The sequence below is a fragment of the Sinocyclocheilus anshuiensis genome, unplaced genomic scaffold (assembly GCF_001515605.1).
Source record: "Sinocyclocheilus anshuiensis isolate Anshui unplaced genomic scaffold, SAMN03320099.WGS_v1.1 scaffold733, whole genome shotgun sequence".
Lineage (NCBI taxonomy): Eukaryota > Metazoa > Chordata > Actinopteri > Cypriniformes > Cyprinidae > Sinocyclocheilus > Sinocyclocheilus anshuiensis.
In genome coordinates this window covers 581,011-599,277 of record NW_015539923.1, presented here as the reverse complement: position 1 = coordinate 599,277, position 18,267 = coordinate 581,011, and the positions used below count along the sequence as shown (strand labels likewise).

The 18,267-nt window shown below is 37.8% G+C and overlaps 2 protein-coding genes and 1 pseudogene across 4 annotated transcripts; 2 read left to right on the top strand and 1 right to left on the bottom strand.

The window, feature by feature from the left end:
* The first annotated feature begins 287 nt into the window (after positions 1–287).
* Positions 288–7,999, top strand: LOC107686550 (cAMP-regulated D2 protein). Of its 3 annotated transcripts, none has more exons than XM_016483595.1 (9): positions 288–356; positions 611–1,471; positions 2,950–3,151; positions 3,235–3,368; positions 3,446–3,573; positions 5,392–5,510; positions 6,150–6,290; positions 7,100–7,272; positions 7,388–7,999. In XM_016483595.1, exons 2-9 carry the CDS (start codon positions 803–805, stop codon positions 7,838–7,840), a joined length of 2,019 nt encoding a protein of 672 aa, XP_016339081.1. In that variant the 5' UTR covers positions 288–356; positions 611–802; the 3' UTR covers positions 7,841–7,999. The 3 variants fall into 3 exon arrangements, with proteins under 3 accessions (XP_016339081.1, XP_016339080.1, XP_016339078.1); XM_016483594.1 differs by having other exon boundaries at positions 292–356; positions 531–1,471; XM_016483592.1 differs by having other exon boundaries at positions 294–356; positions 577–1,471.
* A 1,288-nt stretch (positions 8,000–9,287) lies between these two features.
* LOC107686593 (Bardet-Biedl syndrome 10 protein homolog) lies at positions 9,288–12,451 on the bottom strand (annotated as a pseudogene).
* A 560-nt stretch (positions 12,452–13,011) lies between these two features.
* syt1b (synaptotagmin Ib) lies at positions 13,012–17,447 on the top strand. Its single transcript, XM_016483670.1, has 8 exons — positions 13,012–13,262; positions 13,339–13,514; positions 14,870–14,983; positions 15,155–15,322; positions 15,487–15,654; positions 16,804–16,921; positions 17,028–17,161; positions 17,343–17,447. The coding sequence occupies exons 1-8, from the start codon at positions 13,085–13,087 to the stop codon at positions 17,445–17,447; spliced, it is 1,161 nt and encodes a 386-aa protein (XP_016339156.1). The 5' UTR covers positions 13,012–13,084.
* The last annotated feature ends 820 nt before the right edge of the window (positions 17,448–18,267 follow it).

The window sequence follows — 18,267 nt, the reverse complement described above, 5'->3', positions numbered from 1 at the left end:
TTAAAACATGTTGATCATATCATAGAAGAGTTGTATTTATATCTGTAGAAATGGCATTTTTATCCATCGCCATGTAATCATCGCCTTTGTACAACTGTAAAAGATTACAGTTACATTTTTTTTGTAATTAAATCACGTAATTCCATTACATGTAACTAGTTACTCCCCAACCCTGCTTCTAGCTTGTTAATTAGTTCTTTTCTCCTCTGATCCTTGCCAGTTAGTTTCGGTTAGTTTGTGGATTAAAGATTACCTTCCTTGGACTCTTGTCTCCTGTGCCTTTGTGAGTGAGCTCTACACAGAAGTACACTGACAACAGTAGTACTAGGCTGACTGAGCTGAAGAAGTTAAAGCAGGTAACTGAGGCAAAATAAATGTAAATACATGATAAAACTGCTTACATGCTTTCATAATCAATTCAGTGTGATTCTGTTGTATATGAATAGACAAAACATTAGTTTACAGTTTGACCTGTACATCTGCAGTACCCTGAACTCTCATTGCCAGTAATCTGATTTGTTTCACAATAGCGGCCTTGTGAACGAGTGTGTGAGAGAGAAATGTTTGTGAATGCAGGCCAGTCTCATTGATGTCACGCGAAATTCAACAGGCGCACAAGCCAGAGTCGGATTCCTCTACACTCACAATAAATGACTGATACGGGAAGGTGGTAACAGGATTTTACAGCATAAAACTTTTTGCAAGGATCTGTTTGTGGATCTAGGCAGCTGAGATTCTCCTGTTGAAGTAAGTGGAACTAACTAATTCTATTCTGATTGACTCGGAGGTTTGAAAAGCCATCATGGTGTTGTTTGGCACTACATTGATTGTGGTCACGCTACATTCAATGATGCCAATTGTGAGTGGAAGACTGAAAAGTGAAACTCAACAAACTGGGACTCGGATTATGATTTTCAACATCCCAAACACTGAACATAACAAAACACATGAGAGCTTGGATGATGTTTTTCTAGATGAACCCGCTTTAAACTCGTTTAAGAGTCTAGAGTTTTATGCTAGTGCTGATGAATTTTCAAGAAACACTGTGGCTGAATCGACTGATATGCATTCAGTAGCTGATTCCATATCAACCAGAACTGAATGTGATCAAATTAATTGTGAAGGTAAAAATATTGTACACAAGGAGCCTGAGATGGATGAGAATTTGAATAAGGTGGGATGTGATGGTGAATGCATAATTAATTCACTGGATAACACCTCTGATGGCTTGGAAGATACCTCTAGTGGAGATCCAGTGGTCGTCACGCATCTCGGGCGAGTTCGTGGCCGTACTCTGGATAAAGCTAATGTGTTTTATGGGATTCCATATGCAGACCCTCCTGTGGGGGACAAACGCTGGGCTCCTCCTTCATCCGTGTCACCTTGGACGTACACGTATGATGCCACATTTCCCCGTCCTGCTTGCATGCAGGTGTGTGCTGGCGAGTTCTCTCGGATGTGTCCTCCTAAGGTATGAAACACTCACATTTGTTCACAACAGTGCATTTAGACAATTATAGTATGTATTACATTCATATATTTATTGTCCTGAAGGCTTGGGCAACAATAAAAAAATTCAGTGTTACAGGTGTTCGTTTTTAAAGTTAGAGGTTTTTCAAAACTATTAATCTTAATAATGTAATTTGCCCTGTCATTTGTACTACATGGACATATACTGTATAGGAACCCGAATATGGGCTGTGTTGACTTGGGCCTGTTAGTAACCACCTAGTAATTATCTAGCAATGCCCTAGTAACCATATCACAAATCACAATGTGCTAAGAAAAACTACCAAGCAATGCCCTGTCAACCATCTAGCAAAAATATAGAAACCACATAGCAGCACACAAAGAAACACTAAATACGTCTACAACACAGAGCAACATGCAAAGAAAGACTCAGAACACTTTATCATCCTCCTAGCAACATCCTGGAAACCACCAAGCAACACTCTAGAAACCACATAGCAACACACCACACCCAGAACACATTCCAGCAACCACATAGCAACACCCTGGCAACCACCTAGCAATACTCTAGAAACCACATAGCAACACACTAAAAAACCTTCAGAAAATACCATAGCAACACACCAACAAACACTCATATCACTTTATCAACCTCCTAAGTAACGTCCAACCTACCTAGCAACACAACTACCTAGCAACATTCTAGGAACCACATAGCAACACACTAAGAACACTCCAGCAACCACATAGTAACACCCTGGCAACCACCTAGCAACAATATAGATACCACATAGCAACACACTAAGAAACACTAAGAAAGAACACTTTAACAAATCCTAATAATGTCCTGGGTACTGCCTAGCAACACTCTAGAAACCACATAGCAACACACTAAGAAACACTCAGAACACTCCAGTAAGTACATAGTAAATCCCTGGCAACCACCTAGCAACACTCCAGCAACCACACAGCAACACCCTGGCAACCACCTAGAAACATTCTAGGAATCACACTGAAACATGCTAAAAAACCCTCAGATCATGTCAGCAACTGCATAGCAACACTCTAACAATCACAGAGCAACACACTAAGAAACACTAAGAAGAATTAAGCAACCACATAGCAACACCCTGGCAACCACCTAGAAACCACACTTCAACATGCTAAAAATGCTCAGACCACTTTAGCAACCAAATAGCAATGCCTTGGCATTGTTGGCAACCACCCAGAAATGACATAGCAACCACGTTAGACCATGCTAAGAAAGACTCAGGCTCTGCATAGCAACACCCTAACAACCACATAGCAATAAGAAAAAAAAACACTCCAAACATTTTAGCAGCCACATAGCAACACGCTGACAACCACACTGCAATGCCATAGTAACCAGATTGCAAACAAAGACTCAGCACACTTTAGCAATTACATAGCAACACCCTAGCAACCATACAGTGAATGTAAATGTCTGCAATTGTACAGGTTAGTGAGGACTGCCTGTATCTAAACGTCTTTGTTCCTGTGAGCATCAACCTGTCGTTGCCAATAGTAACAGCCCTGCCGGTGATGGTGTGGATTCACGGCGGTGACTTCATCGCTGGCTCCGCCTCCAAACCTCTATATGATGGCCGCTTCATCAGTAACTATAGCAACACAGTAGTTGTAAACATGGAGTATCGTCTTGGTTAGTCAAACTCATTTTCCATATTGGCGTACATGCTGATATCTGACTGAGTCACTTCCTAAGATGTTCTGGTCAATTTTTAGGTGCGTTTGGCTTCTTAGTCACAGGCAAAGATCCCGAGAGCTCTGCAGTGGGGAATTATGGGATTCTAGACCAGCAGGCAGCACTGCGCTGGGTCCAAGAAAACATTGCCGCTTTTGGAGGAGACCCAAATAAGGTATCAGGGAACACGGGGGTGGATGAATGACGACAGTGTGGACATCTAATTACAGTATATTATATCTGTGTGTGTAGGTTACTCTGTTTAGCGAGAGCGCTGGAGCCCAATCAGTGTGTCTTCATCTGATGATGCAGAGCAGCGAGTATTTGTTTAGACATGCAGCCATACAGAGTTTACCATTCTCTTTGCCACTGAAAACCAGGTAAAACACATATAAAACAGTTAGTTCACCCAAAAATTCTGTTATTAATTACTCACCCTCATGTTGTTCCAAACCCGTAAGACCTTCGTTCATCTTTGGAACACAAATTAAGATATTTTTGATGAAATCCGGGAGCTTTATGACCCTCCACAGACAGCAAGGGTCCTACCACGATAAAGGCACAGAAAGGTACAAAGAACATCGACAAAATAGTCCATGTGACATCAGTGGTTCAACTGTAATTTTTTGAAGCTAAGTGAATACTTTTTTGTGGGCAAAAAAACGAAGATAACGACATTATTCAACAATTCTTCTCCCCCCAGTCACCCTCTGCCTCCATTACCAGGAGAGTACCACAATGCATGTGATAAATATCTTAATTTGTTGTTCAAAAGATGAACGAAGGTCTTATGGGTTTGGAACGACATGAGGGTGAGTAATTAATGACAGAATTTTCATTTTTGGGTGAACTATCCCTTTAAGATCTGTCCCAAAACCTGGTCAGCTGCCTCGTGGCCTGGAGCCAATAAATTTGAAATGAAAAGGGGTCATATGATGCGATTTCAATTTTTCCTTTCTCTTTGGAGTGTTACAAGCTCTTGGTGCATAAAGAAGATCTGTAAAGTTGCAAAGACTAAAGTCTCAAATCCAAAGAGATATTCTTTATAAAAGTTACAAGTCAGCAACACCTACCTAAAACGGCTCGTTTAAACATGCCCCCATGTCTACGTCACGATGTGGGAAGATTTGCATAACGCCGCCCAAATGTTCACGCAAAGATTTACAACACTGTTCCAGAACACTTCAACCCAAATATTCAGATGTGTGCAGCACATTTTATGGAGGACTGTTTCCTGATCCTGGGAGAGTAGACTACAATGCCGGCTGTTCTGACTCACAGACTGTAAGTAAGTTTTTTATATTTAAAGAATTTGCCACTGACGATTCAAACGCAACTTTTGAGCAGTGTAGGGTAGCGTTTGTTGTTTGTCATTTCTCCGATCAAAAAACCAATGCAGAATGGTTTACGCGGCGCGATGCAATGCAACGCGTGAAAAGACAGTATAAGTCATTATAATCCGTAATTATGTCCCCACTGGATGCAACAAATGCCTCATTTATAATGGGTTTTAATGTTTTTGTCTCGTTGCTCCGGCCGGGACAAGGCATCACAATATGGCAAGTGGCGTAACATTTCCGTCACACGTTTGAGGTATTCGGCCAATCACAATGCACTGGATAGCTGGCCAATCACAGCACACCTCGCTTTTCAAACTGATGAGCTTTGTAAAAATCGACGCGCTTCAGAAAGGCGGGGCATAGAGAAGAAACAATAATGTACAGTATGTGGAAAATAATGTGTTTTTTTAACCTTAAACCACATAAACACATTTCATTACACCAAATACACAAAATAATGTTCTTTTTAGCAACATCATATGACCCCTTTAACATTTTGCTAATAAACATTTAACACATACGAATATAAGGTAAAATAATTCATTCTAATTCAACTGAACTATTTTAATGTTTTTAACATTTTCCTCACCTCACCTGCTGGACCGCCATCTTGGATTTATGCCTTGGTGCAGTGCATTCTGGGATTGCCTTCTCTCTGAAGAATAAGTATAATGCACTTTTTTAGAATCTCAGCAAGACAAGGTATTTTGTGTAATTCTGCTTACCATTTGCATTGGTTGCACATCTATGGCATAAAGCCTTTCAGTTCACTATGTTTTGGAACAGAGTCTTAGCCTATAGAACAACAGAGAAAGCATGATGAAGCTGCTGATGATGATGGTGCTTATTATTTTGTAGATGGGATGCGATGAAACTGGGCTGGGATTTTGCTAAACTGACTAATTGCTCAGCATTTGATCTGCCCTGTCTGCGCTCTCTCAGCTCACATGACGTGCTCAACGCCCAGGTTAAATCAGGTACATACTCACATCAGTGTTACTGATAAATAAATATTTTAAAAAATCATTAATTGAAATTAATCAATTAATTCTAATTGTAAGTAAAATACAATTTAAATATTAGATGGAAATTAATAAATACTTGATGTACTAGAATAACTAAAATAAAAATGTGTTAAACTATAGACATATTTAAAATAATAATAAAAATGACAAAAACACAACAAATTTACTAACTTAAATTTTGACTAAATAAAAATTTTAAAAAATAATAAAAATAAAAACAAATTCAAAATATTACCAAAAACTATAATAGTATCTCAATAATACTCAAATGATTTGAAATAAAAGTAAATTCAAGCTAAAGAGAAATATAAAAAATACTAATAAAAATGCCAAAAGCATAACCTTACTACTAAATTACTACTAAAAAATGAATAAAAATAAATTGATAAAATTAATACATAAGATGAATGATAAAAATGATTAATTCTTTTATTATGTGAACAAAGAAGCTTACAGAGTGATATATGGTTATCTGGGACAACAGCCAAATATATAATTTAGTAAACAATTAATACAATTTCTGACTGCAGAATGATGCATCTGGCAATAAACACATATATCAGACAATACCCTAATTCTGTGCTTTTGAAGGTTCTAAGATCATCAACCCCTTCCGTTTCCTGGAGGTCTTTGAGACATGGGGACCATTCATTGATGGAGAGCTGATCCAAGAACAGCCAATCACAGCCTTCCAAACAGGCCACTGGCAGAGTTACAAGCCTGTTATACTTGGTTTGTGCTTCAACAACAACATCAGCATATTCTGGGTTAAATATAAGCTAAGCTTAGCTATCACATGTTGTTGATTACCACAGAACATAAATGCTGTGGGATTAATTTTATTGAAAGGAATAACCAAAAATGAAAGTTTGCAAAAAATTTACTCACCTTCAGGTCATCCAAGATGATGTCAGAACAGATTTGGAGAAATGTAGCATTACATCACTTGCTCAATAATGGATCCTCTGCAGTGAATGGGTGCCGTCAGAATGAGAGTCCAAACAGCTGATAAAAAACATCACAAGAATCCACAAGTAATCCACTCCATCAATTAATGTCTTGTGAAATAAAAAGCTGTTTTTAAGAAACAACTCAATAGTTAGAACGTTTTTAACTTCAGACCATTGCTTCTCTATGCATAATAATATGGACTCGTATTTTGGCCAAAAGTGATAAAGTCAAGAAGTCTTAATGGTGGATTTGTGTCTTAAATGTGCAGCTTTTCACTTCTCAATATGTTCATTGATGGACTGGAATGGAGTGGATTACTTGTGGATTATTGTGATGTTTTTATCAGCTGTTTGGACTCTCATTCTGACGGCACCCATTCACTGCAGAGGATCCATTAGTGAGCAAGTGATGTAATGCTACATTTCTCCAATCAAGTTCTGACAAACAAACTCATCTACATCTCGAATAGTTAGAGGATGAGTACAATTTCAGCAAATTTTCATTTTTGGGTGAACTATTCTTTAACCTGGAATATTCAGTAAGGCTAGCATTGTTTACCTCTGTCAGCTCTCGTCTGGTCTGTCCTGTAGGTACAACCTCTGAGGAAGGCGTGACCTTTGTGTACAGCGTTTTCAACCGGTCCGTATCAACTCTGGAATGTGTGCTCTACACTGCCGCCATTTTTAAGCAACATGCACTTAAAATTCTGCACAAATACATTCCTTTCTACCAAAACCAGGACAAAAGAGTGATGCTTTCACAAGTAAGACATCAGTATTCTTCAGATAAAACAACTTCAAGACAAACAGCACAAAATAGAGGTTAGGCATTATGTGTTCTTACACTTCTTTAGCTTATAAAATTAACCTGTTTTGCAGATTGTCACGGATTACATGTTTCTGTGTCCGACTCGATGTTCTGCTCGTTCTGGAGTGAGAGTCGGTGGAGCCGTTTGGTTGTATGTATTTGACCACGCTCCATCTGATCACAACATATGGGCGGGGCTTCCGTTCTGCTACAATCGTACCTGCCATGGGGCGGAGCTTCCCTTTCTCTTTGACTCCGCCCCCAGCACTAACTTCACACTTACACCTCAAGAGACCCTTCTGGCCAATCGGATGGCGTGTTACTGGGGAACGTTTGCCCACACGGGGGACCCAAACTCTCGAAGGGAACAGACGCACTTCTGCACACAGCAGAGGCTGCCGGTTTGGCCTCGGTACACGGCTCCAGAGGGCTGGCCCATCCTGAACCTGACTCTACCCTCACACCCACAGCACGGGGACAGGGACCATTTCTGTGACTTCTGGGATCGGCTGGACATCTATTGAGGGGAGGAGATTGAGCTGGAGGAAAGACAAGATCAGGGCTCTAACAATTTTGATAAACTCTTTGCTATTCATTAACCATTCTGCCATTTCTTTTTTTAATTTAAATCTCATCTTTATATATTATCAGTGACTGGGCCAGTTATAACAAAATATTATTTTTAAAGTACATTATAATTTTTTCATGTTTTTGAAATAAGTCTCTTCTTCTTCAGCTGCATTTATTTGATCAAAAATACAGTAAAAACAGTAATATTGTGAAATATTACAATATTAAATTTACATTATTACAAATTTAAATTGTAAACTGTTTTATTTTTTTAATATAATTTAAAGGTGACATATCATGAAAATCTGACTTTTTCAGGTTTTAAGTGCTATAATCAGGTCCAAGGTGCATCTACCAACCAAGGAAATGTGAAAAAGATTAACCCTGTAACTTTGTTTTGTTTTGTTCTGTCCGTGTGCTTCGGATGTGTGCGCTCAGAAAACCGTATATCAGAAGTTTAAACTCATATGGTTTAAAACACATGATTTCAGCGCGATAAACATGATAATCAGAATCAAAACAGATGTTTTTAGCAGGTCCGAGCTGTAATGGCACAGCTCTATTCTGGAAAAGGGGGCGGGGAGCAGCAGCTCATTTGCATTTAAAGAGACAGGCCCGAAAAACAGCTTGTTTCTGCTTCCACTCAAGATAGGCATTTTCAATTCAATTCAATTCAATTCAATTCAAAATGATATAATAAATTATCTGTGGAGTATTTTGAGCTGAAACTTCACAGACACCTTCTGGGGACACCAGAGACTTATATTACATATTGTAAAAACGGGCATAATATGTCTCCTTTAAAATTTATTTCTGTGATACAAAGCTGAATTTTCAGCATCATTATAGAACGGCATTTATTAGAAATAGAAATCTTTTGTAACATCATAAATATCTTTACTGTCACTTTTGATCAGTTTAATGCATCCTTGCTGAACAAAAGGATTTATTTAATAAAAGAAAATCATACTGGTCCCAAGCTTTGGAAAAGAGTAAATTGCACTACTTTTATTGACTTACTAAATGTCAGGCTTTAAAAAAAACTCAGACAACAATGATTTTGAACTTTTTTTAAAAATAATTAAAATGTATAATGCATATAGAACTGTATTACAAATACTCTTATGAACTTAAATGTTCAAAATAAATTACTGATTTATATATCAGTAATTTATATATGTGTGTGTGTGTGTGTGTATATATATATGACTAAAATGACCAGTTGGTTTGAAGTCATTGCAAACATGGCTCAAAAAAGTTAAAGATTTAAGAAGGTTCAGCAGCATTTGTTTGCAGATGCCACTTTGTTTGATATTTTGTATCAAATGCTTTGACATTCAGACATTTTTAAGCAAGACTTTCAAAGTTCAAATACTATAAACATGTAGTGGATGACTGAATATTACAGACTTATGCATCTGTTGACTGCACTAGTGGAGTTTGAACACTCCGGCTTCTCTTCCTCCTCCTCCTCCTCCTCAGAGTGTGTTTGAGGGCCAGTGCATAATGGAGAGCTTGTGTGTAAAATAGCCCCTACACATAAGAGTCTGTGCAAAAAAAAAAAAGCAGCTGCTTCTTTCCACTGACCGACTCAAGACACGGGGCAGAACTCTCACTGAATCCGAACCCAAACTTCAACTCAGGCATTTCTGACTCTCGCTCTTTGGTCTTGTCCCATTCCTTAAGATCATCCAAGAAATGTGTCTCGATATTCAGAAACCGCCTGTGATTATAAGCATACAAAGTTCTAGGCAAACACAACAAGGCCTCTGCCAGCAGCCTAAAGCTCTCTGGGTCACTAGAGTTACGTTCGTTCAACAAAAAAGTAATGTAGCAAGAACTCAAACACGCCTCCAACGGGAAGCACTCCTCCTGTATGCATAATTCCACCCCACAGGTCTTGCGATGAAAGCGCGCTTTGTGATTGGTCCAAACACGGACTCTGTGATTGCTCAGACACCAGTGTCTGACAGAAGCTTTCAGACAGATTCTGTAGCATTGCAAACACACCTTGGCTCACACACACAGTCTGGTCAAGCAATCCTGGCGCTGGTGCAAAGAACAAGCGTGTGTGTGTGCGAAAACATGCCCAGACACGCATAGCGATGCCCACCGAGTTGCACACGTCTACAGGACTTGAGCATCACGAGGTGTTGAAGTGGTGGATGAGAGAGTGTTTCTACAGCGCTGATGCTTGAAAGAAAGTCAAGCTCTCTGAGCGGTGCAGATAGTCCTTTTGAATGCACACGGATATGTTTTCACCTACAGCAATAAATGAAGCTCCAAAGCTCTCATATAAAATGAGTGCTTTTACTGATCCTGCTGGTTCAGTCCACACTGACCAATCACAGGTCACAACCAGGCCTTCAATCACCTCTGAACAGCCAATAGGAAGCCCTGTCACGGCCGTATGTAGAAATGAGAAGTTTGAATGTATGAATGAGATTGTTTCTACTGCGTTTTGATCTTGATTGACTTGATGGAAGAACTCAGACAGGACTCGTTTCAGAACATCCACCTGGCCGATCCCCACTCTTCCAGAAATATACCCGCCAATCAACAAATCAAGAACGCTGCCCTCCAGTTTGTAACTATGGTGACTACAATACAATAAAGCATATGGGGTAATTTTGTGTGTTACGACATCGTCCAATTCCTTCCTGCTCACAGCCAACTGGCGATTAGCGTGATTTTGAAGATTACGGATGCTCCAAGATCCTTTGCGGCACATGTGTGGGTCCTGAATTCCTCGTAACAGCGCGGCCAGCAGGAGAATGAATGATTTTGTGCCGTCTGCAGTAGTTTTAGCATGTGCACACACAGTCCAACACCATCCCAAAGAACAAAGATAACAAATGCTATATAAATCCACATTATTTTCATATAAAAATATAATTAATATAAATAAATCCTAAAAAAAATTTCAATATTTTTAGTTTGTCTCTAGTTTTGAAATTTGAATATATATAATTCACAGGTATTTATTTTCATTTAGCCCAATAGACCTACTAGCCCTAAAATCCTTCATTTAATAGTATTTTTAGATCTCTATATACATGTACAGTTGTGGTCAAAATTTTATATACAGTTTCTGCAAAATGTTAATTATTTTACCACAATAAGAGGGATCATTCAAAATTGATGTTATTTTTTATTTAGTACTGACCTGAATAAGATATTTCACATAACGTTTACATATAGTCCATAAGAGAAAATAGTTGAATTTATAAAAATGACCCCGATGAAAAGTTTACATCCACTTGATTCTAGGTCCAAATGCTCACTGATGCTCCAAAGGAAACACGATGCATTAAGAGCCAGGAAGGGAAAACTGGTCAATTGGACTTATTTTTGTCTTTGGGGAAACATGCAAGTATCTTCTGTAGATTCTGAAGGGATACTAAATGGAAAAAATATGATATTTAGGCAAAATAAGAAAAATGTACACATCTTCATTCTGTTCAAAAGTTTTCACCCCTGGCTCTTAATGCATGGTTTTTCCTTCTGGAGCATCAGTGAGCGTTTGAACCTTCTGTAATAGTTGCATATGAGTCCCTCAGTTGTCCTCAGTGTGAAAAGATGGATCTCAAAATCATACAGTCATTGTTGGAAAGGGTTCAAATATGCAAAAGATGCAGGAAAACCAAAATATTTGTGGGACCTGAAGGACTTTTTCTGAAAAACAGTTAAACTGTTCAGACAACAAGGGACTCGTGAACAACTTAAACCCCGCTGTGGATCTTCCAGGTAACAACACAGTATTAAAAATATTTTTAGAAATTCAACTATTATTTTCTCTTGTGGATTATATGTAAACATGTTTTATGTTAAATATCTTATTCAGGTCAGTACTAAATAAACAATAACATGCATTTTGTATGATCCCTCTTATTTTGGTAAAATAATGAACATTTTGCAGATACTGCAAAGTGTATGTACAATTTTGACCACAACTGTATATTTATACACATATATACACTATTGTTCTTTAGCAGTAAATCAGCATATTAGAATGATTTCTGAAGAATCATGTGACACTGAAGACTGGAGTAATGATGCTGAAAATTCAGCTTTGCATCACAAGAATAAAATATATTTTTAAATATATTCAAAAAGAAAATAGTTATTTTAAATTGTACTAATAATTCTCAATACTACTGTTTTTACAGCATATTTTTAATCAAACAAATGCAGCCTTGGTGAGAATAAGACCTGGCCATGGGGTGCTGCAGGTGGAGTGTGTTGAGAAGGCTCTGTCCATGTCTGGTGATGAGAGTTTCTCCTGTGTCTCGAGTGAACAGCACACTTCCACCGTCTGGACCGAGACAACGGCGGACTACACACTCCAGCGCTCCAACCACACTGACAAACACATGCAGAGACACACACTCCTCCTGACAGCTTGCAATTGGATGCTTCTCTCTCAGTCTCTCTCGTCTGTCATCGTCTCTCTAGCAGCGTTAAACTCAGTCAAACATCTTGATATTTTCTTTCTTTTAAAACAATAGTCTTGCCAAGACACACACGACAGCTTTATCTCATTACCTTAGTTTCCTGTCTTTCATTTTCTATTTTCAACCTGTCAAGTGCACTTCTCAAATCAGAGCTTCAGGTAAGTGTTCTTCCTCCTCAAATATAGTATGTGATTTTTTACGATCCTTAGATTACATATATACTTAACAATGAACTTTTATGTGCACACAAACACACGTTGTGTCTGAGGCTATCCATGCATATTTATATAAACTAAACAATGCTTTGAATATATACTTTTATATGAATGCTTCTGAGGTTTGCATTAGGATTAGTTTGACGGTGTTGTGTATATATAAATGCATGTTTATTATTATTTGTGTTAGATATACAGGTATAAGTTTGAGTCAGGGTATCAGTGTGTCTCAGGGGTATCAGTGTCACTGGCTTTCTGTGTCTCATTTCACTGTAAATAGAGAGAAAATCAATAAATCCCTACTCAGCATTTCTCAAAATAATCCAAGGTTAAGGAGCATCATGTCACCTGCTGTGTGCGCTGAATGTGAACCTGCCTTTGCCTTTACACCTTATAATGAGCTTCCAGAGCATCAGCATTACGCTCACTATCATCTGTGCAAATGCCAAAGGTTATTAGAGAAGTCAAAACTTTATAAAGTCACATGCAACTCTCCAGATAATGCACTTCTCCACTGCATGTCCTCAGAATGCATGAAGGTGATGCTCTGCTGGCTGGTCCTTCCTCATCGCCAGCACTGAATGGATCAAAGATACCTGGACCTGCGAGTTCTCCACCCACGGCTGTTCATCCTCAGACTACAACCGCAGAGAGTTTGGCTCATAGCATCAGAAGCAAGTTTCTGAATGAGCTTCATAGAGTCCCATGTGAGTAGTCTCTCTCACACACATAATCACTTACTCACCTGTGTATTTACTGTTGTTTCTCTTTGTGTTGTTTCAGTACCATCCTGGGCTCTGGTGGCCCTCGGCTTCCTCATAGTCCTCATCACGCTCAGCTGCTGCCTGTGTTTCTGCAAGAAGATGATATTTAAAAAGAAAAAGGAAAAGGGTGGAAAAGAGAAAAATGAAAAGAACAACATTAACCTGTCAAACGTGAAAGAAGACGGAACAAAACGGGTACTAAATATTGATGTGCGTGTATAGTGTGTGTGTGTGTGTGTATATATATTGTGTGTATATATATATATGTATATATATACAGTGTGTATAATTATTATTATTTTTTTCACGCACATTTTACCAATGCCAAACCACATCTATTTTAATAACTACTTTTCCTTTTGCATAGAATAATTTATAAGTAATATATATTTGGTAACGAGGGCTGGAAGTGGGAAAAAATGCCTTACATTCAGATGTGCACAATTATTAAACAGGTTTTCTTTTACAGGTAAAATGCGCCAAAAAGAAAGAGATTTTACACACCGAGAAGGAAGCAATATCATAAATATTTGCTAAATTAATCATATTAATTAATAAATTAACACACACACACACACAAAATTGGGCCCCAATAATTCATTCAATTATTTAACACAATCGAATTACAATTATATATATATTAATTATTTTTATTTTAACATTGTCCGTCATTTTGACGGACGGGGTCGTAAAAATTCCGTCATAATCTATTATTACCCGTCATTTTAATTTTAATAACACATTTAATTGCATGTATTTTTGTTCACATTTTCATTTTTAATAATGAACCTACATGACGAGCATATAGGTTTATGCATTTATTTATTTAAGATGAGAACAGATGAACAGAGAATGTGCGTCACTTTTCATATTCAACAGCACACCCGCAGTGACAGCAGAGCAGAGGCCACTAAAAACAACAACATATACTAGGGCTGGGTAAAAAATAAAATAAAAAAATAAATCGATTTCTCGATTTTAAATAATTAAATCCCAATTGATGCTGTTTTCAGTTGATGAACAGTACATATAGTGGGCCTCCCATCCAATAAATCGCTAAGCTTTGTGCGTTGTTACTTTTGATATGAAACAAGGTCTCAGATTTCAAATTCTGTCCATTTTATTAGGAAATTCAAGCAATAAATACCGTTTTGGCGCACTTTAATGTGGTCTGATAGATCGCATAACTGGGTACTCGCCTCAAACTCATAGCAAAAGACTCGTAAAACGCTTTTATTTTTGTTCTGGAGCTGATGATCCCGCGCTCTGCTGCCACACTGGAGCGCACTCGCCACCAACTGGACAGGTTGGGAATTACAGTTGTAAATTACAATAGATTACCCTCAGTGTAATCTGTCAAAATGACGGACACGGCCTTCAAATTATTCCGTCACTGCTAAAAAAAAATTCCGTCAATGGCGTGGTGTGTCTCTCTCTCTCTCTCTCTATATATATATATATGTAGTGTGTCTATATACAGTATATATATATAATAATGTCGGTGGGCATGTCCATGGTAATTACTGGCATTTAGATGGTTGTATTTACAGGCTGTTCATCACGGCAATGATTCTGATCACAAGGAAGAGGATTCTGAGTCTAAAGAGGCTGCAAAACTTGGAAAACTTCACTATACCCTTGACTACAACTTCACTGACAGCGCGGTATGAATACAAATCAGCGACCAGTCATTAAAATCCATATTAACGAGATAAACTTGCTTCGGCAGGGTTTTTTTTTATCTGCAGAGGGCTTTTATTGTAATGTAATGTGGAAAACTTTATTTTAAAATTAAAATTCTGAATCATTTTTAATGAATATTCTTTCTTGTCCAGTTAATTGTAGGTGTGGTTGAGGCAGAAGGTCTTGCTGCTATGGATATGAGCGGCACTTCGGATCCATATGTTAAAGTCTACCTCCTCCCTGACAAGAAGAAAAAGTTTGAGACAAAAGTTCACCGCAAAACACTAGATCCGACTTTTAATGAGCACTTCACCTTTAAGGTACAACTTAAAATCCACTTGCACTAAAAATCCTTCATGGCAAGAATGTTATAGAGGTCACAGCATACAAATTCACAATGTGCTATTGGGACAATAATGCATTTAACTGCATTAAAATGTGTGTCAGATGTATGGATAGGCCTACTCTCATATTCTGTCTGCAGGTTCCATATGCAGAGCTCGGGGGAAAGACGCTGGTCATGACAGTGTATGACTTTGACCGTTTCTCCAAACATGATGCTATTGGGGATGTGAGGGTGCAGATTAATAAAATGGACTTCAGTCAGCTTACAGAAGAGTGGAGAGATCTGCAGAAAGCAGAGAAAGAGGAGGTACGAGTGAGGAAGGGAATCTTGAATACATGCAGGGTTGGGCCAAAAACTTTTTCATGGCTCAGAAAGATCATGTCTGAATCTGAATTGAATAGGTCACATTGCATAGTTGAATTCATGGCGAATTGGAATGACCCCAAACAATGGGATTTCTTTAGTCCAACACAAGGGTGAGCGTGATTTCACCAAGTACAACATGTTCCTGGATCAACATCCTTGTTGATCCTGGAACAACATTCCAATCAACCAATCAGAATAGAGATATAACTTTTCAGGAAGTATCTGTTTTAGGCTTACAATCAGGGTTAGGTGCTTCTACACTCTTGTTAATCAAATTTCCCACTGTTTTTAGGAATAAATTATGGGTAGGGTTAGGTTTAGGGGTAGGGATTGGGTTAACTTAAGTCCATATTTTTGGACATTAATGTTGATCCAGGATCATCAAAAGATGTTGATCCAGGAACATGTCTTACTTGGCAAAATCACGGCGACCCAACACAAGCGAGCTTTGCAATAAAACATAAAAACTATAATAATATTTATTCTAATTGTACAGATTATTTATTATAACATTTGAAAATAATATTAATATATATTCTGGGAGCATATACAGGCTAAACAAGAGCGGTGCAAAAATTGAGCCTTGTGGGACTCCGCATGTCATGGACGGCCACTTAGACTTATGAACCATGTTCATCAGACATATTAACCATGTTAATTTAATATTTACATATTTAAATGTATGTAACAAACAGTAATATTTAAATATGTTTATAATTTATAAGAAGTCTTGAAATTATATACACTTATTTAGGCTAACTATTTATTTACACTTAGTTATACTGATCTTAAATACATTGTTAAAGGTAAAAATGTAAAAAATGTGTGACATTAACACATTATATTAATATTTACATAATGCATGTAAATATACAAATTATATACATTTATTATGCAAGTATATGAGTAACTCATATTGAAAAACATGTTCAACAACTGATAATGCTCTATCAATTTTTAATATTTTAAATATCTACTTCCTTAGAAATGAAACAGAATTATTTATATTTATTCCATTTCCATATGTAATCATGAATTACTGCATGTGACAGTGAAATAATACCTGACTTTTCGTTGTTGACTCAACAGCATGAGCGGTTAGGTGATATTTGCTTGTCTCTGCGCTACGTACCGACTGCTGGAAAGCTGACTGTTGTCGTTCTAGAGGCCAAAAACCTCAAAAAAATGGATGTGGGTGGCCTCTCAGGTGAGTGGAAAAAGTGAAGTTACCTTATATACTGACACATTGCAAAATACAGATCTGAAATGCCATTTCACCATAGTAATTCAGACATTATTTATCTGTTCTACAGACCCATATGTAAAAATCCACCTGATGCAGAACGGCAAAAGGCTGAAGAAAAAGAAAACCACAATTAAGAAGAACACACTGAACCCGTATTACAACGAATCATTTAGCTTTGAAGTACCATCTGAGCAGATCCAGGTAGAGTTGAAGTTTCATTTCTGCCTGTCTTCTGAAACTGAACACATTAATGGTTCTGGACTATTCTTATGTCTCCTTTTAGAAAGTTCAGGTTGTGGTGACAGTCCTGGACTATGACAAAATTGGGAAGAATGATGCCATTGGAAAGGTTCTCATAGGACTAAACAGCACAGGAACGGAGCAACGCCATTGGTCAGATATGTTAGCCAATCCAAGAAGACCCATCGCTCAATGGCACGCCCTTAAACCTGAAGAGGACGTAGATGCTGAACTGATAAAGAAATGAAGCTGTGTGTGTTTGTGTGTGAGCATTTGTATACATAAATATTCAGTGGTTTGCGTTCATTTGTGAAGTTTGTGCATATGTGTGTATGTGGGGAAAGTCTGAGGTAGATCTGGTAAAATCTCATCTCTTTCAGCCACCTTAATAATCAGAAACGCATTAATTTTCAGTATCTCGTGCAAGATGTACAAAGATATATTAAAGGAGTAAAAACTGTATTAGACAATGCGAAACAGCATTCACAATGCAACTTCTGTAATAACATATTCCTGAGTAAAACAGAATATTCATGAGGAAATAATGAAAACCAGGACCAAATCCATTGGTATTTGATTGTAGAAAAGTAGATTATGACATTACTGATTTTACTTTTCCCTGCCTATGCAGAAAAGTCATTACAGAAGAGGATAAAGTTATTACATTTTTAATATGCAATCATTTGCATAATTATTTTTCTCTTTAAAATAATGTTCACTAATGAATTGTGCATAAGACCCTTAAAGGGGTCATATGATGCGATTTCAATTTTTCCTTTCTCTTTGAAGTGTTACAAGCTCTTGGTGCATAAAGAAGATCTGTAAAGTTGCAAAGATTAAAGTCTCAAATCCAAAGAGATATACTTTATAAAAGTTAAGAGTCAACCACGCCTACCTAAAACGGCTCGTTCTAACACGCCCCCACATGTCTACGTCACGATGTGGGAAGATTTGCATAACACCGCCCAAATGTTCACGCAAAGAAAGAAGGCGTAACTTTTATTCTCGCTGTAGTATTGTTGTTGCCGCCGCCGCCATGTCGTGAAGGCGCTGTGTGTTTCGTTGTG

What these genes read in the sequence shown, in the direction of transcription:
- LOC107686550 (XM_016483595.1), top strand. Translation starts at nt 803, where the DNA reads ATGGTGTTGTTTGGCACTACATTGATTGTGGTCACGCTACATTCAATG. An exon ending in CTCGGATGTGTCCTCCTAAG is followed by an intron (nt 1,472 to 2,949) that starts GTATGAAACACT and finishes GCAATTGTACAG; the next exon opens with GTTAGTGAGGACTGCCTGTA. An exon ending in AAACATGGAGTATCGTCTTG is followed by an intron (nt 3,152 to 3,234) that starts GTTAGTCAAACT and finishes GTCAATTTTTAG; the next exon opens with GTGCGTTTGGCTTCTTAGTC.
- syt1b (XM_016483670.1), top strand. Translation starts at nt 13,085, where the DNA reads ATGCATGAAGGTGATGCTCTGCTGGCTGGTCCTTCCTCATCGCCAGCA. An exon ending in ACAACTTCACTGACAGCGCG is followed by an intron (nt 14,984 to 15,154) that starts GTATGAATACAA and finishes TTTCTTGTCCAG; the next exon opens with TTAATTGTAGGTGTGGTTGA. An exon ending in GGATGTGGGTGGCCTCTCAG is followed by an intron (nt 16,922 to 17,027) that starts GTGAGTGGAAAA and finishes TCTGTTCTACAG; the next exon opens with ACCCATATGTAAAAATCCAC.